The following is a 27,496-nucleotide window of genomic DNA, read 5'->3' as shown; positions in this document are numbered from 1 at the left end:
ATGGATCTGTACCGATGTTAAAATGTGAAAAAAATTCTGGATATTACATATGTGTAATTTTACAGGATTTTATTTTTGATACGCACTGTAGTGTCAACACAGTATCCCCACCTTCCCCTCTTACTAGCAAATCAACTCTGAATTATCAACCCCATGTTCCAACACAGAATTTGAAAGAGGGAATACATGGGATAATGATGTGATGGTTCGCATTTTCTTTAATTTCATTTGTACAATAACATAGCCATGGTTCAAAAATATGTTAACTTATTATATAATGTACATTTATAATCGTGATCAAAGCACATCATCTACTTGTTGTGTTAACTAATATCAGTGCGATGCTTTATTATCTTAATGACAATATTATTACAACCAGGTCTACGTGTTTATCCAGGTAATTTCTTGATAAATACGACAAAGATCAATGTGACTAATCACTCACCTCACGATCAGTAAAACTTTAGCAATAAATGTTATTGTTCTATCATTCATTTTTTTAAGTCTACGGAATATCAGCAGATTCACCTCATAAAATTTCCTATTTTGTCAACGAAACGTAAACAGAGTAAAATAAAACGATGGGTGCTCATGGTGATAAGCATTTGAATAGGTCCATATATATTTTTACAAAATACACTTCAATCTGCGATGCAATCACATCTAAGTTAGTACGTTGGACACTAATGTAAGTAGTTCTTTGACAAATATTAAAATTAACGACAATGAGACCATTATGCCTTGGCTTGATCACCCCGTTATCAATATTTACAGCAAGTGAATGATAGCAACATAATATCAACATAATATGCTCCACACTCACCTTCTGACAAATTCATGTCATGACAAGAAAATGCAGATCTCAAACTTGTAACTTTCGCAATCGAAACCAAGCAAGTGATTTTACTGTTGATATAAGAGGGGCTATCAATAGGGTATATTTTACAAAATCGGAATAAACATAATGATGCTTGTTCGTGAAAAGTATTGCACATTATTTATTAGTATTTTTTTCAAAACTGAACATGGTTTTATTTGATGACATTAATCCACAATGTATCTTGCAATACCTCAAGTCAGTGATATTTTATTCTATTTTTATTACATGAATTGCTATTTAGTTCAGTAAGCGCTTGGTGATATTCAAAAGGCCTTATTTTCGTCCCGTAGTCCTTTATTCTCTACCAACTCTATTGTCTTTATTTCATATTCATCATCGCCGTAAAAATCATCATCTTCGTCACCACCACCACCATCATCGTCAGTGGCGTAACTACGGGGGGGCATGGGGGGGCACGTGCCCCCCCAATCGGCTGACAAAAAAAAAAAAAAAAAAAAAAAAAACGGGGAAAAGGAGAAACAGAGGGAGAAAGGAAGAGGAACGTAGTGGGAAAGAAGAAATTATTATTCATTATAATGGTATATGATATTATAATCATGTTATGTTACATAGAAAAAAAAATTATCCTAACTTTATGAAACTTTATTTGCTCAGGGCCTATGATGTCATTGTTCCTGGTGCTCGCATTGTCTGTTTAAAGAGATATATAAACCTGTTGTACGAAAAACTCCCGTTTCAAGTCAATATAAACCAAATATATTATTGTTTTATGCAGTGACATATGCTTCTTTTTCATGACTACTTAAAGTGATTGCCCCATGTTAAGGTCTTAATATAAAATATTTCCTGTCCGTGATTACGTTCGCATCAGTGGATTGGTGAGATATGTCTGCTCTCCGTGAATTCCTAAAATCAGTCCTTAAAATGTCCCTTTTTCTGATCTGAATATCAAAATTTTTCAGCTCGCGCTTCGCGCTCGCATCATTTGGTTAGTTAAATACGTATGGTCTTAGTGAATTCCTACAAACAAGCTATAGAATGCCCCTCTTCAGGTCTAAATTTCCTAAATTTTCAGCTCGCGCTTCGCGCTCGCAATATTTGATTAGTGAGATGCGTATGTTATTCATGATTACAATGAGTACAAGTGCTTCATAAGTGTTTAAATGTAATTCTATCAAATTCAGCAAGCACTTGGTATTGGTATTAGATGACCACGGTGAGATATGTATACTATTAAGGGATTATTCCTATAATATAGTCCTTAAGATCTCCCTGTTTGGGGTCAATGTATACAAAAATTTCGGCTCGCGCTTCGCGCTCGCATTGTTTAGCGAGACAGGTACGTATCGTGATTACAAATTCGATTATAATGTCCCTTTTTAGGTCTGAATATCAAAAATTTTCAGCTCGCGCTTCGCGCTCGCATTATTTGATTGATGAGATGCGTATTTTTTTTATTCATGATTACAAATGACTACAAGTGCTTCCTTAAAATGTCTCTATCAGTATACCTGACATCTGAGCGCGCTTCGCGCGCTCACTAAGTGACTTAAAATTTTTGCTGGTGCCCCCCCAATGCTGTGACCCACGGTACGCCACTGATCATCGTAATCATTATCATCATCATCAACGCCATCGTCACCATCATAACCTGTATTTTGATTGAGGAAAGATGAATGCATTGCGCCCCTCTCAATACACTTTAATCTATATAGTATAAGTCATGCGGTAGTATCTATAAGATGTTTCATTTCTCCATTCCTTTTCTAAATATTCATTTTCCCCATTTTCATCTTCAGAAGAAATGTTTTCATTGCATCAATTCAATCCCAGGTAAAGGTTTGTTGACAGCAAGGATGTTCATCGGTTCTTGGTCGTTTCAGGGGGAGGTTCCTCCCTCACTCCCCCGGTAAAACTCCCTAGTCCTTTCTCCATTTCTATTTTGATTTTCACTTTGATACTTTATCCAAAGTTTTCCACTGAATAGAGTTATATGAGAGTATTTAAAGGTTTTATGCAATGAATCAAGTCGATCATAGTTCGGAATCCGATTCAGGAGGACCTTTGAATGTGCCCATGTTTGCATTTGAAAAGTTGGCTTCCCACGAAGCAAAACTCTCTGTTGCTTCTGTCACCGGTAGTGCGCCCTCTACTCTGGGTGGCACGTTATTTGGGGGTGAACCGAACGCTGGGTTGATGAACCGTGTGACTTCGCGATCCAACTCAGTATGCTCGTAGGCTTCCGATTGTTTTCTCCTATATCAAAGAGAAATTTCATAAATATGATAAGATATAGAATGATAAATTTTGATGAATTTTTGGAAGATGATGATGAATCGCTCGTCCACGTTAATACAAGGTATGAACAACTGTGTATCTTCAAAATTAGCAGGCATTTTTTATTATGGACCTACAGGCTTAAAACTCTTCAATGTTACAAAAGATCATCTAGTCCAACTTCAAAGTAAGCAAGGTTTCGTTCTAAAGACACACATGACACTGTCTCCAAAGGGGGTAATTAATATAGGAACGCCTTAAGCATAACACAGTGGATATTATGTGCGCTATAAACAATACATTATATTATTGTCTTTATTATAGTCCCTAATAAGATGCATTGTCGTGTTCTACAATCTCTTTTTAAAAAGTTAAAATATTTTCTACTTTATCGATCCATTCAAATCTTCATTAAAAATAAAAGCCCGGTTTATGTTCTCTGACTTCTCTCGAAGACATTCATGCTGCTGACTGGAATTTTAATTTGATTGAATTTGATATATAACAAATCACACAGCATATTATATCAAACAGCAGAACATTGAATAAATGAGATATGGCATGAATATTCGTACAATGAGAATTGATAAGCGGGTTGAAATCAAGGAAGCACTGACAATACTGTAGGCGAGATGCATGCTGGGATACTGCCCTACCTTTTCTTGTAAAGATATGCGAACAGGATCAGTGCAATAAGAATAAGCAGAGCAATGATGCAGAAGACAAACCAGTTCTTTGACATCCATTGCTGTGATGAGAAGAGAAAATTTTATTATATGCGATTAAAGTAACTTGCATTGTAGCCTCATCTATTATTTCACTAATTCCAGAAACACAAGTGAATATAGTTGTCAACTTAAATTGACCATTTATTTATTGAATCATAAAGATACAGGTACATGACAGGTAGATACAACAAGTGGAACGCCTCTGGCAGTCTCGCCTGCATTACGGGATTCGATATAACAGCAGTGCTGACTTTGAAAACAGCTATTAAATAATTATTCACAAAAGAAAACACTCATATGATAATAAAACATGACCTTTGACCATATCATGTGACCTATTAAAGAGGCTAAGACATGTGCAAAACAATCATTCATACTGGATTACCATTATGTCTTTGCTTCATGAACTGCATGGGTAGATCCATAAACTTTTTAGGTTATGATGCCAATTCAACAAATACCCCCAACACGGCCAAAGTTCGTTGACCCTAATGACCTTTAACCTTGGTCATGTTACCTAAAACTCAGCCAGGATCTTCAGTGATACACTATCATTCTTATGTCCAAGTTTCATGAACCAGGTCCATATACTTTTGAAGTTGTGACGACATTTCAAAATTTAACCTTGGTTAAGATTTCGATATTGATTCCCCCAACATGGTCTAAGTTCATTGACCCTAAATAACCTTTGACCTTGGTCATGTAACCTGAAACTCAGACAGGATGTTTATTATTACTTGGTTATTTTTATGTCCAGGTTTCATGAACTAAGTCCATATACTTTCTAAGTTATTATGACATTTCAAAAACTTAACCTTAGTTAAGATTTCAATGTTGACAACGCCACCATCGCCGCCGTCGGAAAAGTGGCGCCTATAGGGCTATAGTCTCGGTCTGCTATGCATGCGAGACAAAATTACTTTGCTAGGCATTTGTATCTTCCATCATAATTCAAGTTCAACCACAAATCATAATCAAGGGGTCCATCATGTCCATGGTAAATGCATTGCGAGTACTTATCAACAATCTATTAAAAAATAGATTTTACTTGAACTTATCTTTGAAGACAAATTTACCACCCATGCCAAGTCTGACATGCCACAGAATAAGATGCCTAACTGAAAAATCGTCTGATTGAAAATCACCAATTTAACATTAATACCAAATCTTGCGGACTCATATGGAAAGTATTATGGCGGCCTCGTTGAAATTCAAAGGTGAAGGAGACATTGTTATCATTTTTTTTTAACAGCTAGGAATTTGGGCGTACCTTATTTTCTCTCGATGTGACGTGTGCCAGTGGAGTTTCGATAAATAACCTATAGGGCTTGAGTATCGCACCAATTTCCTGGTTTGAGCGGGAATTAATCGCAGAGGTGAGTTGTGATCTTGTCAGCACATTATTATCTGCGCGTGCGTAGAACTCGATGGCTGTATAGGCAAGACTGAATCATCCAAAACAACAACAAAAAATATGAGTAACTATTAAAGCAAAGTAATAAAAAGGGAAATTCGAATCAACTAAAGATAAACGAAACAGATGAAATACAACATAAAAGAAAATAATGTGCCTATTCGTAACAAGGGCGAGAAAGGGTAACTGGGGCACGCGCCTGACTAAACTGAGAACTTACAGAATGAGAAAACTCCAGACATCACTGAACAAAACTGTCATATGCGCGAAGAAGTTAATGGGAAATTTCTGGTAGTTTGAATTATATGTTCAAGTCGACCAAATATTCGATGAAATCATGAATGTAAAGTCCTTTGCGGTAAAAAAAAAAAAACAGAGAGAGAGTGAGAGCCAATGATTTTGACAAGTATCAAAAACGAAGGAAAGGAAAACAGGTAAATTTTCTAACAGAAGAATGAAACAATGTATTGGAAATATTGAGCTGGGATGTACAACTTTGTAATAAGCCTTCCTCTATAACTTAATTGCGAAAAGAAAAGGTCAACTAGTGTCACCTCCTATGACTACACCGGTTCGCCCGTGGCCTAGATTTAAGATCGTGACGATTTGACTGTTTATATTGCACCGATGGTGTCACAACTTCATTTATCATATGTTTTATGAAATATAAAATTCAAACATTCATGCTTTTACTAAAACAAAATCAAAACGTGTAGAATATCTCAGGAAGTTTAATATTAATATCATTATTATTACGGTGATTCGTGTATACATCTTTCACAGGAAAAGGAGGTTATGACAATTTCATATGTTCTGATTTTGATCTTGTATTCATGACATTATCCCTTTCATCATCATTATAATTGAATTATAATTCATATCTGTATCGACTGCACACTCATGACATTGACAACGGATAGTAATTATAATGATCATATCAAAATAAAATAAAAACTACTTATGTGACCTACCCGGTAAGTTGTGATTCCCCGTACTGAGCTTTCTGGAAGACAATCTGAAGACTCTCAGGATCTCGAATGTCCAGACTTGATTTGAGAAGTTTGGAGAAGTGTGCTTGAAGATCAGCAGATGGTTTGGTGTGTTCAGCTATCGTAATGGAATAAATGTCCCTCACTGGATCTATGCAAATTGGTTAGAAGTTTGAAAATAATTTAGATTCTATAAATTAAACTCTCTCTCTCTCTCTCTCTCTCTCTCTCTCTCACACGTCACTCCATCCCTCCCATTTTTTCCCCTCCCCCTCCTCTCTCTATATGTCTACTGTATCTTATATCCCTCATCGTACCCCGTTTACCCATAAATATTGGTCCCCATGTAATTTTAATTTACAACTTAATTTCTATGGTTTCCCTATCTCATCTGGCGGACCATACAACACACAATTGCATTAATGGGAATTTTAAAATTGATATAAACATATTTTCCCCGTCAATGATGCTGTAAAACAATTTGCAGATGACATACCAACGTCACAAAACTCGCCGAGGAATTTATCACTGCAGATGCATCTTCGTGATTCCGTGGTATTGTCTTCTCCAGGAACACAGACTCCATTCAAACAGGGCGATGGAAAACACGGTCCTCTCGAGATAACCTGGCAATGAGGTCCAGTAAAACCTTGTACACAAACGCATCTGGGTAGATTGTGAGAAGAAAACGTAGTGAAAAATAATATGCATACACAGACGTTATTGAATGATATAAGGAAGGTTCCGTTTCTAAACGATAACGCGGGAGACGGTAACTATGGTAACGGAGAGAACGATGAGAATCTGTGCAAGAATAGATTTCTCAAAACCTCATAACAAAAGCTTCTTACTGAGGTAACAAGGACAAGCTAGTGCTTTATTTTATTCCATGTCCATTGATTACTATTTTGAATATGTTAAGAGAATATTGAACAATGTATTCAGAGTCTCCCAACATTTCCACTTGGATGTTCAGTTATAACCTACTTTATTATAACCTTTTGTATTTCACAATCGTTAATGGGTACTCTGCATTACCAGTGATTACCAATGAGTATCAATAACGTTAAGTCTCCAGAATGAGATCTCTAAATATCCTTCATTACACGCGAATGTTTATAGCATTGCAATAAGGAAATTAAGCTTCCTAATAGAATCATTGCTATTTTGCTTATACCACTATCCATCTCTAAAATTTACATTAAAGGATAATCATTATGTCATTAATTACCTTTCTTGGTTTTCTTGTTGGATGCAGGAACCACCGTTCTTGCAAACAGCTTGTGCACATAGTGGTACTGGAGGAAGGGTCGCCTGTTCAGAGCATAAGACTCCCATAAATCCTAACGGACATTCACATGAATAAGACGAGTTTCCATCGACGCAGGTAGCATTGTTGAAACAGGGAAGACTTGCACATTCGTCGATGTCAACTTCACACAATTCCCCTTCAAAACCTTCTGGACAATGACATGTGAAACCTGCAATCATATCCTCGCATATCCCGTTGTTCATGCATGGTGAGCTACTGCATTCATCAAGGTCCTCCTCACAAACCCTTCCTCCGAAACCCCGTGTACACCGACAATAAAATCCATCGACGATATCAATACAAGTGCCACCATGAAGACAGGGAGCACTGGCACATTCATCATGGTCAACTTCGCATGTCAATCCATAGTAACCATCAGGACAGGAACATGTAAATCCATCAATATCATCAATGCAATAGGCACCGTTTAGACATGGATTACTGCTGCATTCATTGATATCCGTCTGACAGAGATCACCTTCGTATCCTGGCTCGCAGTCGCATTGGAAACTGTTCTCACCATCCATACAACTTCCGTTATTGTAGCATGGTCGACTCTCGCATTCGTCCACATTGGTTTCACACAAAGTTCCATTAAATCCAGGAGGGCAACTACAGGTAAAGGAATCTATTCCATCAATGCACGTTCCGTTGTTCAAACACAAAGAAGCCAGACAGTCGTCTATGTTTTCTTCACACACAACACCCGTAAACCCAACTTTACATGTGCAACTATAGCTGTTGACATCATCAGCACAAGAACCTTGATGTAAGCAAGGCTCGCTTTGACATTCGTCTATGTCATGCTGACAGAGTTCACCATTAAATCCATTAGAACAATGGCACATGTAACCCGCGATAACATCCTCGCATGTTCCATTGTTGAAACACGGGTTGCTCAAACATTCGTCTATATTGTCTGCACAAAATACACCGTCGTAACCTGATGCGCAATGGCAAGTAAAGTTGTTGACGAGATCCTCACATGATCCATTATTTAGGCATGGTCCACTTGTACATTCATCAATGTTGATTTCACAGTGAGTACCAGCAAATCCTGCCATACAATGACAGGTGTAACCATTATCTCCATCGATACAAGTATGATCATTCTGGCATGGATTACTTAAACATTCATTTGTGTTAATATTGCATAAGGGACCTTCAAATCCAGGCATGCATTGGCACTGAAACGCGTTAACACCATCAATGCAAGTGGCATTATTGTCGCAAGGCATACTTTGACAATCATCAACGTCAAGCTCACAATGTATTCCTGTAAAACCAGGACTGCATTGACATGTGTATCCATTAGTTTCGTCAATGCACGTATGGTCCAAGTTGCACGGATTACTGCTACATTCATCAATATCAATTTCACAGTTGATACCCGTAAAACCCGGTGGACAACTACAGTCAAAGCTACCGATAGAATCGGAACAGGTTCCGTTGTTCTGACAAGGAATACTCTCACATTCATCGACATCAATCTCACAAACCGATCCATTATACCCGTTCACACACATGCAGGTGTAGCTATTCACAGCATCAGTGCATGAACCGTTATTCAAGCAAGGTCCACTGCCACATTCGTCTATCTCGACTTCGCAATGGATTCCTTCATACCCAGCCGAACATTCACACGTATAGCCATCGACTCCATCTAGGCATATATGGTCCGAACTGCATGGGTAGCTGGAACATTCGTTTATGTTCGTCTCACAGGTTGTTCCTTGAAAACCACCAGCGCATACACAGTTAAACCCGTTCAGTTCATCCTGGCAAATACCACCGTTAGCACAAGGGTTTGAAGAGCATTCATTGGCGTTTGTCTCGCAGTTTCGTCCAATAAATCCCGCAGAACAGGAGCAGGAATAGTTGCCAATTGAATGTTCACAGGACCCGCCGTTTAGACATGGTGAACTCAAGCACTCGTCGATGTCGATCTCACAATTTAAGCCTTTCAGAGACATAAAGAAAACGTATATAAATTAGTCTTTTGTATCTCCTATCGTCAAATATAGTGAAACCTTTGAAACAAGATATGCTGGAATATAAAAACGAATAGTGACTATCTGTATTGCTGTATTAAAATACAGTACTAATTCTCAGATAAGCAATAATTACGGACATGTCGATGCTGTTCGATATGTTTCTTCACTGTTACAAGTTCATTGTGCATTTACTTCTGGCCTTCGTGATTCATTACTTTGACATGTTTTGTTATTATTTTTTTCTTTATAACTGGAGTGCCATTCCAAAAGGCAAATTAACTTCACTATAGGCTCATACTTGTCGAAAGATCAATACCTGATGTGCCATCTATACAGTCGCATGTATAGCCATTCAAAATGTCCGTGCATGTTCCACCATGCTGACACGGCCTTGATGCGCACTCATCGATCTCCTGTAGGAACCAAAATAATAATCAAGGATAATCATGAAGGTTGACTTGATTCAAATATAGAAAACATATATATTTATATCTGTGCAAAACTCTAAGACTTTCTAAAAGTCTATGATGGATCCAAAACCAAGATCCCGAATGCCCCTCCCCCTTCCAATATTTCGTATAAATAAATGAATTTGTTCCCATATATCTTTTGACAGGCTTAAGTAACAAATCATTGATCTGTCAGTGACAAGAGTTATGGGCCCTCCCCTCTCATCCTGAAATGCTGATATTGTAACTTTTTTTTCGTAGTAGAAAAGCACACAATCTGGTATAAATGGCAACTGTATTTTTTTTCTTCTTTTCATTTCTTTTAATCCCAAGTACAAACATAAACAGAACACAGTGCGCTTAGAAACACCAGTAGCAAGCGCCTTATAAATGTTGGGTATTATTATTATTATTATCATTATTTAAAAAAAAACAGCTGATGACATAGCAAATCCAAAGTACGTGGAACTATAGGGCTATGGGTGATCGCAGTGATAAAAAAAACATTCCTTTCAATAAATATTATCCAGTGAAACACACAATTTTTAAAATATGGTCTATAAAATTTAATGTTGTGGCACCAAGAACACAATTTGAACTTGTAAATAATGTACTTTTGCATCGAAATGGTAGCATGATTCATTATTAACAACAGTGTCTATCAAATGGTAGAAATTAAAGGAGGGCATATAATGGTTATGTTGGAGATGTCGAAGTTTGTTTCCTCCCAAAGGAAGAGACCCCCTGATGAATCATCGTTCCATTCAATACCCCCTCCCCTTTTCATAATCTTGCACACAACCGCCCTATTAGAATATAAACATATCTGCCACGTAATTCTTAATGTATATAGTTCATTAACTCTCAATACATGTGTTCGCGATATTCCATGAAATGTTAGATATTTCTGCAAGGCAATTGATGAAATTTTTCATTATTTATTTTCTGAGATAGTGATAGGCTCTGAAGATGTATCTGCATCATGCACTCCCGTGATGCATTGTGGTCATATTGTTAACTTCAAATGAATGTTATGTTTTTGTAGATGATTGCAATCTCAAAAATTAACAATCGTAATAGAAAAGCACACAAACTGGTATAAATGGCAACTGTAATTTAGCATTTCTAAATCTAAGTAAGTCATAATTCGCAGAAAGTGCTCATAAATCACTTTTTTTCTGCTATTCAGATCATGGAAATTGCGACTCCCTCAAATCCGTAATCTCCATATCTATCATAATTATACTTTCCACAAAGTGTTCAGTATCCACTCTCCCCATCCTTCATTAATCCTTCAGCGTGAATGTGTACCTTTTCTTGTTTTTCATCAATCCAAAAACAAAACTTTTGAAAGTAGTTTTGAAATCGAAGATTAATAAAGGAAAACACTAACCATGATGCAATTGTATCCTGTGTATCCCGAATGACATATTTTGTGTCCCTGTGGACTGCAGGAATAATGTCCTCTATCAGAGTTGGTGGGCTGGCAAAATGTTCTGCAGTTGCTTCCGTAGTAATGTGGGTCGCAGAAAACTCTAGCTTCTATGATGGTCCTGTTGAAGATCAGAGAGATAATATGAATAAATTAAAGTGACATTATGACTCTAATATCCTAAATTGATATCGATCACAATAACACAGCCAGGGCCAAAAGTAGTTTTAAGAAGGTTTAGGTTACAGAGCGGGGCGTACGGGTAACAAAAATCTCAGAATTTACGAGTTGAAGTGAGCAATCTCTGCCTTTTTTCATATAAAAATCGAATTTTGTGGCAGATTTCAACATAATGAACAAAAATAATCTAATATGTTTCCTTTTTCCCTGTCATGATGAAAATGAAGATAAATCAAAATCAAAGAAAAAAAATATTTAATTCATCATTTAAAAGCACAAAAAATAAAGCTCTGAGAGGTGAAAATACCAATTTTCTTCAGCTCAGTCGCTTTGCCCCTCTCACGAATAAACTTTCAGGATCGCATAACATTTTACAGCATTTGTTAAAGGATAATCACTTGTCACCGTCTCTTATATTATAGGTCTTGAGTATTCGTCAAAAATATTCTTGCTATTATACTCCTTAGCTTTTAAACAATGATCAGAGCAGAAAAACAGTTTAATTAATGCCATCTCTACCGTTAAATTTCAATGCAGAGAGGGAAGGATAACTTCAATGTTTACATCGGGTGTTGTTATATCTACATTACGCTACTTTATCATATGACTCATATCAACCGGTAACGACAGCTCAAAATCAGTTTACAATTAGCCAGTTAACCAAATTACTTATCATGGAGCTCATACCATTTACACGTTCCCGAATATATTGAAATTGATAATGAACACAGCTCAAAATTAATAAAGTGTGATTTATACACCAATGACGATCATGATTACGCAGAAGGGAAATCTAAACTTGCAAACATATAGGTACGTGATATGATATATCCTCTTGTACCTTATGGTAACAGAATCCTGAAATAAATAAATACTGGTACCGCTATATGAGAGTGGTCATGACAGAGCAGGCGATTAAGTCCGGTTTAAGCTGAATTGTAGCCGAAGCTCATTCATCGGATGGACATAGAACTATGAGGCTATTGCCCAAATCAGAAAAAAAAAAGATCGAGAAAATTGTTCTCAAATTCAGTGATTAACGTTAAAACACCACGAAATATTCATAAATATAGAGTCAATGATAAAAACTTTACATGGTTCCAAAACATTGGCCAAGTATTTCGAGGCGACATTCCGGAAGTGATTTGTCATGTATACGTGGATTTGTAGTTTATTGAGAGATCTTTTTCTTATCAAAAAGTGTATAATGCTCTCAGTTAGAGGGGTTGACAACCATTTCTTCTTCTTTTTTTTTCGGGGGGCTTTTTTTGGGGGGGATAGTCCCCTCCCACCCACCCCCCCCCCCCCAAAAAAAAAAAAGTAACGTGAGCGGGATGGTCAGATTCGGTTGTTTAGTTAAGGAGATGCTTAGATTTAATTTAGATTTGGGAGTTGTTTCACAAAGATTGTAAGCATGACTTAAATCAACATTCGCCCTTCGTTCTTTGTAAAACACAACACCCACTTGTATACTTACGCGGAATAACCCTTGTTACTTCTTAGTGTGTATCGGCTTGCTGTTGCAGATGCCTCGTTACGTGCTGCAGCTAGGTTGATATTGCTAGCATAGAAATCAATCTTATCATCTGCATTCGGATCCACATCCCAGATTTCTATTTTTACTCGAATTCCGCCCTACAAAGAGTAATAATACGAAATAAATAGTAGTAATGATGAAAATGATGATGATGATGATGATGATGGTGGTGGTGATTGTGATGATGATGATTTTTTTTCTTTTAAACCAGTACTGGTCTTCTTTATTTGAATAAAAATATACACACATATATATGTACACAAAAAAAAAGTTTTACAAGTTATTCAGTATTAAATTCCATTGGCCCATATTCATATACAAATTTTTCTTTCGTTTACCTCTCTCATTATCATATCTTTTTTCCAGAACATAGATGAACATAATTTTCAAATCATAAAACTTCATCTTTTTCATTGTAACTAATGTTATCTTGTAACATTTGTAAATAGAATATAATGCATAATTCAACATTAAATTAATTTATTTTCCTTTTTCTTTTCTTAGACCGTAAACAATATGCCGAGGCTTCAAACGAAAATTTTGAATTAGACATTTTCTTATGAGTGCTTCGACGTATTTCCAAAACTTATCAACCTCTGTACACAACCAAAACAAATGTAATAAATCACTCAACTTATTGCACTCACTACAAATATCTGTGTTTCTTAAATTCCATTTTTCAAGTTACAGAGAGTAGTAATAAATTATACATAAAATTGAAATTAAAATGGGCTATGGTATTATCTTGAATACTTTTGAGTTTCAGTGTCCATGTAAACAACCAAGAATTCATATTTTCTTCATCCAAAAATTTCTCTCCAAAATAATTCGGCCCTTGATCTTTCAACATTTAATTGCAACATCTCTTGGTAAATTTGTTTTACTCTAGAGTTACAATTAAGCAATGTATTTACAGATGGCATACAGGACTCATCATTCAAAATTGAATTTTTAAATTTTCTAAACAAAGCAAGGTTATTTTCTTTTAGTTGTTCTCTCCACATTTTTGGTATTGATATTATACAAACTGCATATTCTGACAACCATTGTCCATCAAGATTGACTAACTTTGATGATGATGACGAAGATGATGATGATGAATATGATGATGATGATGACGACGACGATGATGATGATGATGATACTGATGTAAACCAGTAGTTTGTATGCATGACCTTTTTTGTTTCTGCGACAATTTGGAACGGATTTTGGATAAAGAAGTAATTAGATTCTCTACTTAGAAAATTTACTATGAAAGTAACCCAGTAAAAAACAATGGGTTACGAATAAGTTCGATTCTTTTTAGCTGTTGAAATGAATATAAAAGTTATAAAATAGACATACGGCTGCCTATAAGAGCATGGAATCTACAATTATATGAAGCCTATATAATTCGATAAAAGTCCGTGTTAAAAAAACTACAATACCGTCCAAGTTGGAATCTGACGGCGTATTGGATTTGCAATGTTTGGTGGAAGAACTGCTGGAAATGTGAACGATTGTCCGTTATCTCTAACAAGTCCAGTCTGTATCCGCCCGTGATCACACGCCGTCATGCTGTTGGAACTGTATAGGAATAAATATGAAATAAAATATCCGAAAACAATATATCGTCTTCGTTCTTGCTATTGACATCTGATGAGAAAATCATATTGAATATAATTGAATGAAAGTTGATTGGAGAAATGTAGATGGAGACGAGTTAGCGAGATTAAAGAATACGGTAAAACGACATATACACCTGCGACAATTTCTACTGTCTTAATATCCGCGAGGGCATAAGGTTAGAGTTGGGAATGGGATTGTAATGGAGTTGTTTTTAGTATCAGAATAATGCCAAGATAATGATTAGGGTTACTTTTAGTGTTGTAGGTAAGATTTTATGTTTGGCTTGACGTGCAGATTTCCATCGGAGCAATTGTCGCCGGAGCAAATATCATGGAACAAAAACATTATTATACTGACACTGAACCCACAAGAAAGGATCGGTGTCATATTTTAAGACCAAATAATTAAAAGGGCTAAAGATTCGTTCTCTTTATTTATGTTATGTTGAGAGGGCAGCGTTGGCATTAAGGTCAAAAGTATTCAAAACAAACTGAACCCTCCCCCCAAAAAATGAAAAATTAAATAATAAATAAATAAACAAATAAATGAATGAATGAATAAATAAATACATAAATAGTTTACATTATGAATAATTACAATTAAAATTAACATTTGAAATTTAAAATTTGAAATTAAAAAAATAAAAAATAAAAAAAGTGAAAATATTGGAGGGGTAATGAAACGAAATTAATAAATTGTTAAAAACTAACAAGCAATTGTTTTCATACCCGCCAATTCTGTGAAAACATAGGTTAAATCTTGGATCACACTTATCAATACGGCAAATCCATACTGTATCGCAGCAGTCACCATCCAACTCACGATTTGCAGCGTTAGAATAGCTGACAAGCTTCAGAGAGAACGTAGCAGAAGAATGTATTTGTGAGATCTGGAAGAAACAATTAAATACAATGGTATTAATGATCTGTAATCTTGCGGATTATACAGAAATATAACTCATCTGTGGCGTGGTGAAGTTAATTCAATGAATATGTTTATGAATATTGTTATTACGATTTGACTCACGTTCAAACAGTTGCGATTTCTGAACCTATAAAGGCAACCAAGAGCTGTTTCTATGAAACTTTGTCTGTGTGCTAGTATGCTATCTCATAAATATCATAAAATAAATCGTAAACATACGCTCAACTACAGGTCTTGCAAGCCTAATTACAACAAGATGGCCAGTTTATTTATTCGATCCAACCCCTTCCCAAGATTTGTAATTGATATATATACATGTAGCCGGTTATAATAAATACCGTTTTACTTATCCAGGCAGTGGTATAATGATTAAAAAAATTGAGGGGGCAGGTGTGGTGGAGGGGGCAAAAGTTCTATTTAATAAAAAGTGCAAACAAGCGATGTGAGCGAACAAATCTTTTTAATAGTAAATCCAATTATTTTGATAGATTTGGGCATAACAATAAAAAAATTAATACATGTATATTCCATTCTTTCCCTTTCCTTTTCTTTTCCCCCTCCTTTTTTTTATTTTTCGTCGTGAAACTTTTAGGGGCCATGGCCCCGAAGACCCCCATCTGTACGCCAGTGGTTTCAGGTAATGAATGAGATTTTGTATTTTTTTATCAAGTGCACACCAAGATACCAAGAATGCGTATAACATTTTTCATTTAGTTGAATGCAGGATAAAAGAGCACTGTCGATAAAATGCCTTGCATAGGTGCCGCGGCCGAGGATCGAACCACAGACTTTCCATGTATACTCAGAGGCCTAACACCACTCGGCCACGGCACATCCAATTAGATGTTTCCATACCTATTGATTTATCTCTCCTCCCCCCCCCCCAAAAAAAAAAAAAAAAAAAAAAAAAAAGCACGCAAGTTTAAATCGATCAGGTGATCGGGCGGGAAAGTTTGATATATCTTGTCAGGATGTACACAGTTGTTATAAGGGATAAATATCCGTTAATTGAGACCCTTAAAAGATTACCGGACAAGCTACTACCTTCCTCGTTACACTTGAGATATATTGTGTTATGACTTTTATTGCTTTATTGCTTTCACTTTCTTACTTGAGGGTGTACTGTTAAGCATAAAACTGTTTTTTTTTTACCTATGAGATTGGTGTTTTTTTTCAAATTGCAGATTTTTCATGGTTGTAAATGGCATCCCTTGCTTCAATTCAGATCCCATGATATATTTAAATGGGTCGAACAATTTTGCTGAAAATTACTAGGATTTTTTTTTTATTAAACAAGGTAAAATTAAGAATAATTAATATTTTAATCTTTTATGATGGATACCGACACATTATGAATGTCCATATTGTTATTATTATTATCATTATTATTATTATTAGTAGTAGTAGTAGTAGTAGTAGTAGTAGTAGTAGTGGTATTATCATCATTATTATTATCATCATCATTATCATTTTCATCATCATTATTATCATTAAAGGGGGTATATGTTTGAAAGCAGTCACACCTCTTTCAGAATGAAACTTACACAGAGAGTATGAGTTTCCTTTGGTAACTCAACAAAAAGAAATAATTATTATGTTTTTAAACTTTGTATACATTGATCGTTTATAAGGAAAAGTGTGCTAGTTTCTGAGGAAGCGTAACTTTTTTAGTCGACAGGTTATTTGTTTTATTCATTCATTCATTCATTTATTGATTTCTTTTTTAATCTAATTATCTATTCATTAATTTTACTTAATCAGTCAGTTAGTAAGTTAGTTAGTTAGTCAGTCAGTCAGTCAGTCAGTCAGTCAGTCAGTCAGTCAGTCAGTCAGTCAGTCAGTCAGTCGGTCAGTCAGTCAGTCAGTCAGTCAGTTAGTTAGTTAGTTAGTTAGTTAGTTAGTTAATTAGTTAGTTAGTTAGTTAGTTAGTTCGTTAGTTAGTTAGTTGGTTATTTAGTTATACTTGGTTATTCTTTATAATGTTCTTCATCTGTCTATTTATTTTACTCTTTTTTATTGGGTGCTTTGTAATATAATCACTACCTACTTTTGAAACACCTTAAACTTATTCAGTCTATTTGGTAATGGTCTCTGTATTACAATCTGTTCAAATACAATTAAACTTTATGTCCATTTACGACATGAGTAAGGGTGTTTTAGGTGTGGAAGGGTCAAATAAACCACATAATCATGTACAAATTGGACTAAAAATTACACATTATATTTCCATTCACATTCGATGAATATTTATTTCCCAATAATTTGGGTACCTCTTCGAAAAAGATAGTGTTTATTGCATGAGTATTCCGGAATATTTCTGACACGTCCCTGGAGTCTGGACCGTTTATGTTTTTCCCTATGACATTGCATGGGTAACCTATAAATATTGTAGTTTGTTAACCAATCCTTGTTTTGAAATAGAATCAGTGTTTATACATTACGTATGTACATTCCATTGTATTCCTAATGATTGTGTTCAGGGATCTGTGTCGTTGATAATAAACTTTTTCCTGATGCTGAATATCAACTCTGAATCGTGAAAGTACATGATGGTTAGCGGACAAATGATTTCAAGTAATACATATATAACATTTTTGCATGTTAATTAACTTCATTCGGCCTCCGAATAAAATAAGCCATTGACAGAACATGTATTTAAAAGTGATGAACTCATGCCTCACAATTTGAAATAAATATAATTTCATTTGTTTACAACAAAAAAATAGAAAAAAACACAATTTTTTTTCAATGAGACAGCTCGGTATACCCTGACGGTAAACACAACCCTCCTCCCGCATACTGAAATGTCCAAAAAAGTATTTGATTTCGTATTGACATCATTCATCTTACGATAATTCGAGGTTGCGTACCATGCGCAAAACACATTTTTCAGGAGTTCTGAGTGTGTGGATGGAAGAGGAAGTTAATCGTAGTCTGCAGTATTTCCGCCAAAAATACCGAAGAAATCGCGTCATGTTTGGTTTTGTGGGGCACATCCCGTTAGAGTGTACATAATTTTCTTCTCACTTTCTTTTTTTGTACATATTTATTTACTTTCAATACTATCGGATTCCTCTTCATTTCTTTCTTCAGTGTGTATTTTTGTTCGGTTGTATTTGTCTGTTGCCTTTTGGTTGCTGTCAGGGATGGTGCTACAGGAGGGGTAACCCCCCCCCCCCCCACCCCCCCCCCCCCGTGATGTTTCATATAATGAAAAAACAATGAGGAAAGCGGGATAAAAGAGGAAGGGGGATAGAGCTGAAGGAAGAAAAAGAAAGTGTTAATAAAAGATAGTTCTGGGCCGAGTAATAGCCTATAACACCTCTTATTCAGTTTTTTTTTATATCCTGGAGCCGCCCAGTTGTTAATGTTGTTGTTGTTTTTAGAGGAACAGTCAAAATAGGATCACTTCCGTCCGCTTTACAGAGAAGGGATACAGCATGTACAGGGTAAAAGAAAAGAATGGTTTTTCTTCGGTTAACATTAGTTTTGATCAAATGTGCGAAAATTCAGACTGCATCCAAGGTCCGGAAACAAATACTTGCACTGCAAATATGAATGAAACGAAAGGAAAAATAATTTTATAAGTGAATATGTCAATTAAAAACAAAATTGAAACAGTAATTCTGTTCGTATTCATTAACAAATATCATCAATCGCTTTCTATTCTGAATAATAATTCATTAAGAATAATTTAAAATCGAACAGCAGCATTAGCAAACTTTGAATTGCATACAATGTATGTGATATGAAAGATAAGTAGAGTTAACCTTGACAACCGGCGTATAAATTCTCAAAGGAAAATCTTACGCAGGATATTGAAAGTCCAGACGGTGATTTCTTTAAATTAAATAACCCTGTCTGATCGATCTGTAATATCAGGAACCAACACACGAGGAAGCGTTTCATATTGTCCCAGACCAATATTAGGCCAACTTGGTTTGCCAAAAATCAACAGACTACATAGCACACAAAATAATGGGGGAAAAGGTGAGTATAGTATAAATATCATACATAACACATGATTATCATATATTATACATTGTATTTATGCACTTAGTTAGTTACTGTAGTTAACTAAATACTTTTGTTCTTTGTACACTCTACAAGGGTCACAAACCGCAACGCTTTAATATTTTTCAAACACTAATGTAGTGATATTGGAAATATTATATTCATACAAAACATCAAAGGTGTCTTTAATATTTTTGAAAAAAAATAACAAGATACTAGGCATAGTACTTCTTCAAAAATTAAAATGATGACCTACCACTTTACGATTATTGAGTGTATGGGTAATCCATTATCTATTCTTTGAACATCAAATTTCTGAAATAACCAATCCTCCGTTCTATACTGTATTTTACAGATCATCTTCCGTTCATACCCCTGAAACTCGTTGTCGTTGTTGTTGTTGTTATTGATACTCTGCCTTTTTTTCCACGCTGACAGATAAACCATTAATGTAATATCCCATGTGCAGGCACTGTGGGCGATAAGCCAAGGTCGTATTGTGAGTAAGCGAAAGATTTTGTAGATTGTACAATTTAAGTCGTCTTTGTTAATTAGGCCTAACAGCTAAATCACTTCAAATCATGGGGCCCGTTGCATAAAACTTTTGCCATAAAAAAGTCTGGCAAACAAAATCATGCCATTGAAACTTACACATTAAAAAAAGTCTGGCAAAAAAAAGCCAGTTTTTTTAATGGCAGAAGTTTTATGCAACGGGTCCCATGTCAACATCGCGGGGTTCGCGATGATATGATTCACTTTCAAAACATCGAACACTGTCCAATAACAAAACAAAAACTCCAGCATTGATCGTGTTGATACATTCGAGATGAGTTAGTTGTACTATTTCAATATTTCAATGTATTACCAAGTGGAACGCTTATAGCCTCTTTGTATATAGGTGAATTTCTAGTTTAAGTATTCAGACACAAATATCAGTTTTTATAATGATAACATGACTGGCAAGGTCATAAAACATCATAATGATTATGTAATACGCCTGATATGGTTCAACTGTGAATTAAAATATCTTATTGTTGAGCGTAATAATCCCTAAATGTATTGCTTTAGTAATACATTAGTTCCTACGGGAATATGTGTGAGTTACAGGGTCAGTGATCAACTGAATTACGTATAAAATTTATGATAAAATTTAGAGACTCGGGTCCCATTATATGGTCCCACTCCGTTTCATTTAAAAGAAACAAGCTATAAGAATTCGAATTAAATCCTGACCGACTGTGTTTATCGACCATGGAGCAAATCTCTCGATTTAGATTTGAATCATAAATAATTTTGAGAATAGACTGGGGGTTTCGTATTCAAATCTACATCTTAAGTTGGACTGGTCAATATCCACAGCTGTTCAGTATTATTCTGAATCCGTGCAATTAAGAATGAATTTAATTGTAATATTCTATCGAAGAATTAACATGACTTTCTTCTGAACCCTCAGTGGGATAGGATTGTGCATCATATCCATCTCGGCCTGTGTATCGAGGTAGACATAAATTTCCTGTACTCGGGGAGGGGGGAGGGGGTGCAGGCCACGAGGAAGAACACTTGCTGACTACATGCATCACTCAATATACGTCTCGTACCTACCTATATCTGTACTCTAGAGCTATATGATTTAACATTCTAAGCATTGTTTGCTGCTTATCTTTAAAACATTTGTATAAACTCTCTTGAAGATCTCTTAAGGAACGTACTCAATAAGCTTTATATAAACTTGTATATAGGACGTCTAAGTAGGTCTAAGATATTTCGTATGAAATTTGTTACTTATTTATTTTTAATTTTTTTCCTGTGTATACGGTTAAAAGTGGAATCCCCTCAATTTTGATAATTTTGTAATCTATTATATACCAAAATGAATACACATACGGGTATGTAATTATCATGAACTTGTTATGATTGGTGATGAATAATGTGAAAACGATGGTTCGTAATTTGAACTTATTTATTGCACTTGAGTAAATTTATTTGACAAAAACGTAAAATGATACATTAACATCGGTCTTAAAAAGGAGAATGCCACGGCAGGTGTTAAACTGACCCTGAGGCAAGCAAGCCTATTTTTAATATCAGTTATTGGTTTTGAGGTTAATACGAAGGTAGGGACCCATCTCTTTGGCCTCACCTCGTCCAGAGAGCCCCCCCCCCCCCCCCGATGGCGCGTTCACCTGTCCCTCTCGTCTTTAATACTACCTTCCCATCCTTGAAAATAATGAATCCGAAGGTGTTAATCATCATTTTTTTTGCTCGTATTATATACAAAGAACTTTTAAATGCGCAAGTTTATAATGGCAATAAGCCCTGAGGGTGATAAAAAAAACGTTACACCGACAATAATCAGATAATCACAGATAGGCAATACTTATTAACACACCGAATACACCCAATTAGAATTTTGAATAATTATATGTATATTTTATTACAACAACAAAAATTTTCTTTCGTTTTTTTTTATTTGAAAATAATTTTCTTCTTGCCATCGTTCCTGATATTTCGCTTGATACCTAAAATCATAACAAATTTCGAGGAGTTTCAATTTGAAGGTTGAAGTAAATTGAAATTGATTCAGGTCGGAAATTTATTTGGCCATGCCAAGAGCATGAAGAGGATAGAGTTACGGTCAGAAAATTGGACTGAGGCTGCTGTGAACTACATTTGTACATGTACATCCGAACTATAGATTTTGGGCCTAAAGTTACTAAAGTTACTGCTAATTGCCAACCCCCCCCCCCCCGAAAAAAAAACGTTGCACCACCAAAAAAAATATGTATAAGAAGACGAAAATTGTGAGATATGATGTCATTTCTGAATATTACGTCTAAATCTATTTTTATTTACCAAATTAGAATCTCAACGAGAAAAAAGACGAAATTTTCACCTCACGGCGTTTCCCTCAAATTTCTTTGCCCATTATGCCACTGACCGGGGCCACTGATCAATATTCAATATAATAGAATATAGAGCTCGACAGAAGTACTTTGTGCTGATCGGTACAATGTTCTTTCACATCTTGTAAACTGATATGAATGACTTTCTTTTTCACAGTTCTTGTCTCATCGAAACTGGAAAATGGACGAGGTTACTGTACATCCCTCACTGTTGGACACTATCTAACTTTGTTTGTCATAGGTCCATGGTTTAGTTGAGGGGCGAGGAAGTGCAAGAAGCAAGCTCATTCCCGAGGGTTTGTGGAATGGTTTGTCATCGCAACATGCTGACAGGTTTGCATAGCAATGATGGCTAAAAAGAGGTCATCGATTGGAGCGTGAATCCAGGGCTGCATGGGGTGGGGTAGCGGGGACATTAACCTCTTTCATAAACTAATATATGATTATAATTACAACAAGGTAATAACTTTAGAGTCATAAAGATTCTTTCTGAAATGTTTTCGATTTCAATGTGAGCATTCACCCCATTCACCCTTTGAACATTATTTTTCCTATCAGAAACTATTATGCGCGAAAAGAGAGTCTGTATTATAGGCCTGCATTTTGATAAAGGAAAACATATATATTGATTTGTTCTGTTTGTTTTTATTTCACAACTTAAATGCTTATTTGAAATGAAAATAACATGATTTGAACATATTAAGAAAAATCAAACAGACAAAGCACTGTCAAAATTGGACAAGGAATGACAAGTATATGACATTTTAAAGATATGTATTATTTTGGTGAAACAGTTGTTCTATGCATGTCTTCATGAATATTTAGTGAGCAAACTGATAGTGTCATATCCCAACTTGTACTTTTGTATTTTATTAAATGAGATTATGTTTAATCAATTTTTTTCTTCCCAGAATCGAAAATAAGATTGACCAATCATCAAGGACATTAAATATTCTTGCTGAAACTTATATTTATTAGAAGGGAGACTATTACACACTTGTCTTGTATGAAAATATGAATTATATGATTTTATATAATAAAATAAGAAAAAGAAAAGTGGGGATACCACATAATCAACCCACCTCATGAATATTCATAATAACACAGTAAAGTGCATATACATTAACTGCTTTTAAAAAATATTGCTAAATTCTAAATTTCAATAAGTTTGTATAATGTTGTCAGATTTTGATGATTTTTTCAGCATTTTTCTCAGTAAATTTTACTCTATTTATTTATACATAATTATTTTCAGCCCAGAGGGCCCTTTTCATTTTCCCGGATTTCGAGTCCGCTCCGAGGTTGATAGAAATTAAAACTGCAATACATAAAGATTTTACATGTAGGCTATGTAATGTTTGTAGGTCTAAAAAATACATTTTTGAAATTAATCATAACCTAAACTATACAAACATGTCGATCTCAAAAGCCGTTATGAAGCAGAATTTGGGTCTGATGCATGTTTGGACAATTATCTTGTGAAAAAAATTAAGAACAGGCGAAGTTTTATCTCATTCACTCCCCATTATGATTATATCAAATATATTCATTTCGCCATGGTCTTTTCGTGAAAAAATGATATCTGAAAATTATTCAAAGAACTTTGATCAGCGACATGGCAGATGCTGAATATTGCAATATAATGATTTACCACAAAATAACCTTGGGAAGAAGGGGTCCAGCCCCCCCCCCCCCCGTACTTGTGCATGTATATATTACGCCATTGCCAATTTCGCCTTAGGCAGGGGTAATCTCCTCCCTCCCTCTGCTGAAAAAACCCTGTTAATCCAGGGAGTTGGGAGTCACAATATATGAATCATTATAGTTCACTATGAACACACTGTGACACTGTACTGTAGCATGTGTCCACAGTGTACAATTATCTTCGTTCTGGTAAATTCGAATTTTAATCACATCTTCATACATGTAAACACACTGTGAAATAATGTTCACTCTATTAAATCTGAGCATTATGACGATAAGAAACAGAATTTGTAAACACACTGTGAATACTCGTGTGTGACTCCGCATAGGCCTTATGAATCGAATTATGTATATATATAGTTATTTATGTACTGCTGCACTGGAGATGTTAGGAGTAAGTGGAAGGGAAAGCATGGTTGCTTCTTCCAAAAATATTAGGTCTAACTCCAAGAAATTGATCCTGCTCAATAATCTATGATATTCCTTTTCCGATCAGGAAATGAACCCGGGGGCAGTCAAATATATTGCTGTACACACGCGTGACAAAAAAAAACTCGTTTAGGCCGGGAGTGTTTGGAAATAATTTGGCCACGCGTGTGTACAGCAATACATTTGACTGCCCCCCCCCCGGAAATAAATAGGCTATCATTTCAAACGATTGTTCAAATTTACCCCCCCCCCCCTTACGACAAAGAAAATGAAATAAATACATATACAACTATATTCCTTTTCACAATTTTGTGCCTCGGTATTTTGGGGTGGATTCTTTTTTTTTCTCTCTTTCTTTTATAGGCCAAGTCCGCCACTGACCACAAGAAAAGATGAATTAATATGGAAGATAAAATTAGCATAACAATAAAAACATTAATGATTTCATCACAAGATATATTTTGTTGTTGTTGCTTATTTTCACAACGTTTTCAACTTGCATATTCATTCTATATTATAAAGATGCTCTGTCAGTGAGAAAATGCTCTTCAATGTAAACAGCTGGTCTACAAAATATTGTCTATATCAAATTTCCCTCTTCACTACATAACGAAGAGGTTTGCTTTAACGGTGGATTGAGTACTTACGACTTCCGTTTTTGCAAAGATTGAGTTGATTATAGCTGGTCTTTATCCCTCAAACACAACCCACTAATTGTTGAAACTTCCTTTTAAATTATCTAAACCCTGGCTTCCAACCTATTTTTCCAGCACAACCTGTTTTGGCATCCATAATGTACCCCTCCACACAAACCAAGCCGGGAACCCAGTATTCATACAATCATTGTTAAGTTCGTGTGTCCGCGAGGTGTGGAGTATTTGCTATTATTTCGTTTATTAAGTCAGTTTATTCTGTTTGATTTAGTGATGTTATTGGTATTCCAATTCTGTTTCATAATCAATATTTTACCTATACGAATACCATCATATACCGCAATACTAAATAGCCATCACCTGTGGATGGAAACATTGCGCAGATATCACTAGCAAAACCTTTTTCGTTTTCATTTAGATTTATACGATATACATTACATGAAGGTGAAATCCAAGATTTCAATCAGTGTATGGCAGACGTGTCATTACAATTAATGTTTTCAAATGTTTCCAATTCATTAACGCTAAAAGTAAGAAAGCTAAGATAGCATATTCTTTGTGATAATTGAGGAAGTGAAAATAAATGAATAAAAACAAACACAAGTCCAGCATCCCATTAATATCCGGAAAAGAGGAAACCAAAACGGGCTATCCGTGATTATTATAAATTCCAACTGTTCAATGCAAGGATATGCAATATACTCTATACAGGGTAAGGGGATGACCCCCATCACCCCCCCCCCCCCGTCACACACACATTATTTTTCAATGAACGTGTTCTAATACAACAAATCCTTCTGTTAGTGTTTTTGTGCATTGTCCGCTCCCAATTCTCCCCCCCCCCCCTCACTGTCAAAACCGTTCCTCGAATTAACCCTGTATAAATGGTTAGGCCAGGGAACACTTCCCTGGTTAGGCCATCAGGAAGTTGTGAGTAGACTCCCTGGTTAGGCCCGTAATTCGACTCGGCATGGACCGAGGAAGGAAGAGGGGGGAAGAGTCCGAATCTGCAAATCAAATCCAAAGAGATTGATAAGACCATTCAATAATTATGCTACATCACAAATCCCGGCAGAGTTCAACCCCCTTACCTTGAGGCAGACAAGAAGTAGGACGATTGGTATCTTGGGGTTGTGCAGCCACGCCCTTCGTCTCAACGTTGATGATGGATCCATGCTGGTATTAATTCCTTGGTTGCTCCTTGACCATCACACCCTCTACTCGTAGAAGTTCAACGTGGCTCAATTATGTCCGCGGCCAAGGCCTAGGCTCTCCGTATGGGCTGCCCGTATTCGCGAAATCTGGGAAAGCTGCCGCAAAGTACTTGTTGGTTCAAGGAGATAATTATTATCCCTCCTTGGATGAATTCAAGACAGACTTGAAGCTATTAATGGATGATGGAGCCCGGTGATGGAGTCCTTCTGAATTTTAGATTTCAGTAATCAAAGTGTTGGGAGTGGTCGATCTCGTCCAACACCAAAACAAACTCACCGTCGATCAGCTCTCCTATTCAATGAACGTCTGGATGGTCATTCTCCGAAATTTACTACGAGTTTTTCATTGACGAATATGTGGGAGTGCTGTGTAACGCGTGAGCCAATGGCTTATATAGTCTGACGTTCACATCTCTTTCTTTTTGGCCTACTTCTTTTCATAGATATTTCATCAGGATTTGTTCTCTATGGATTAAGGACCCTATGAGCAAAATAAAGCAATTTAAGATAAATGATCTTACCGTTTCAGCTAATTTGCACTGTAATTCATGTATTACTACTGAAGATAATCACGTAAACGGTCTGCGATTTTAGACTAAATGCGGGGTGGGCGTTGTTTATGTACGTCACGTGACCATAACAAAACGTTTTCCGCGAATTGAATGGACAACATTGGACAAGATACATGTATTTATGTAGCTTCTTTGTCGGTGACTTAAAATCTTCTAAGCCTTTACAATCTTCAGATAAAGAACGTTTCTTTCTTTTGTTCTAAGATTTTAACCTATCTGAATAGAATGAATGGAACATTTTATGATGGTTTTAAGAATTGTAGCAAAACCATGATAGACCTAGCGTAAGCGGATTTCTATATAAAAGAAGTTTACGGCTATA

General features: G+C 35.8%; 1 protein-coding gene across 1 annotated transcript; it reads right to left on the bottom strand.

Moving 5' to 3' along the window:
- Positions 1-200: 200 nt before the first annotated feature.
- LOC129255684 (fibropellin-1-like) lies at positions 201-26,563 on the bottom strand. Its single transcript, XM_064095960.1, has 12 exons — positions 26,480-26,563; positions 15,490-15,650; positions 14,581-14,719; positions 13,094-13,251; positions 11,398-11,557; positions 9,872-9,968; positions 7,481-9,521; positions 6,746-6,915; positions 6,232-6,400; positions 5,117-5,291; positions 3,775-3,866; positions 201-3,097 (listed from the first exon to the last, which is right to left on the bottom strand). Exons 1-12 carry the CDS (start codon positions 26,561-26,563, stop codon positions 2,875-2,877), a joined length of 3,669 nt encoding a protein of 1,222 aa, XP_063952030.1. The 3' UTR covers positions 201-2,874.
- Positions 26,564-27,496: the final 933 nt, after the last annotated feature.

Source organism: Lytechinus pictus, chromosome 3 (assembly GCF_037042905.1).
Source record: "Lytechinus pictus isolate F3 Inbred chromosome 3, Lp3.0, whole genome shotgun sequence".
Taxonomy (NCBI): Eukaryota; Metazoa; Echinodermata; class Echinoidea; order Temnopleuroida; family Toxopneustidae; genus Lytechinus; species Lytechinus pictus.
Note: the sequence above shows the minus strand (reverse complement) of the source record. Positions and strands in the feature narration are given on the sequence as shown.

Coding starts and splice junctions, on each gene's coding strand:
- LOC129255684 (XM_064095960.1), bottom strand. CDS start 26,563: ATGGATCCATCATCAACGTTGAGACGAAGGGCGTGGCTGCACAACCCC. Junction 6,401..6,745: donor CGGCGAGTTTTGTGACGTTG/GTATGTCATCTG, acceptor CAATTTGCATAG/ATCCAGTGAGGGACATTTAT. Junction 3,867..5,116: donor TCACATCGAGAGAAAATAAG/GTACGCCCAAAT, acceptor TTCTCATCACAG/CAATGGATGTCAAAGAACTG.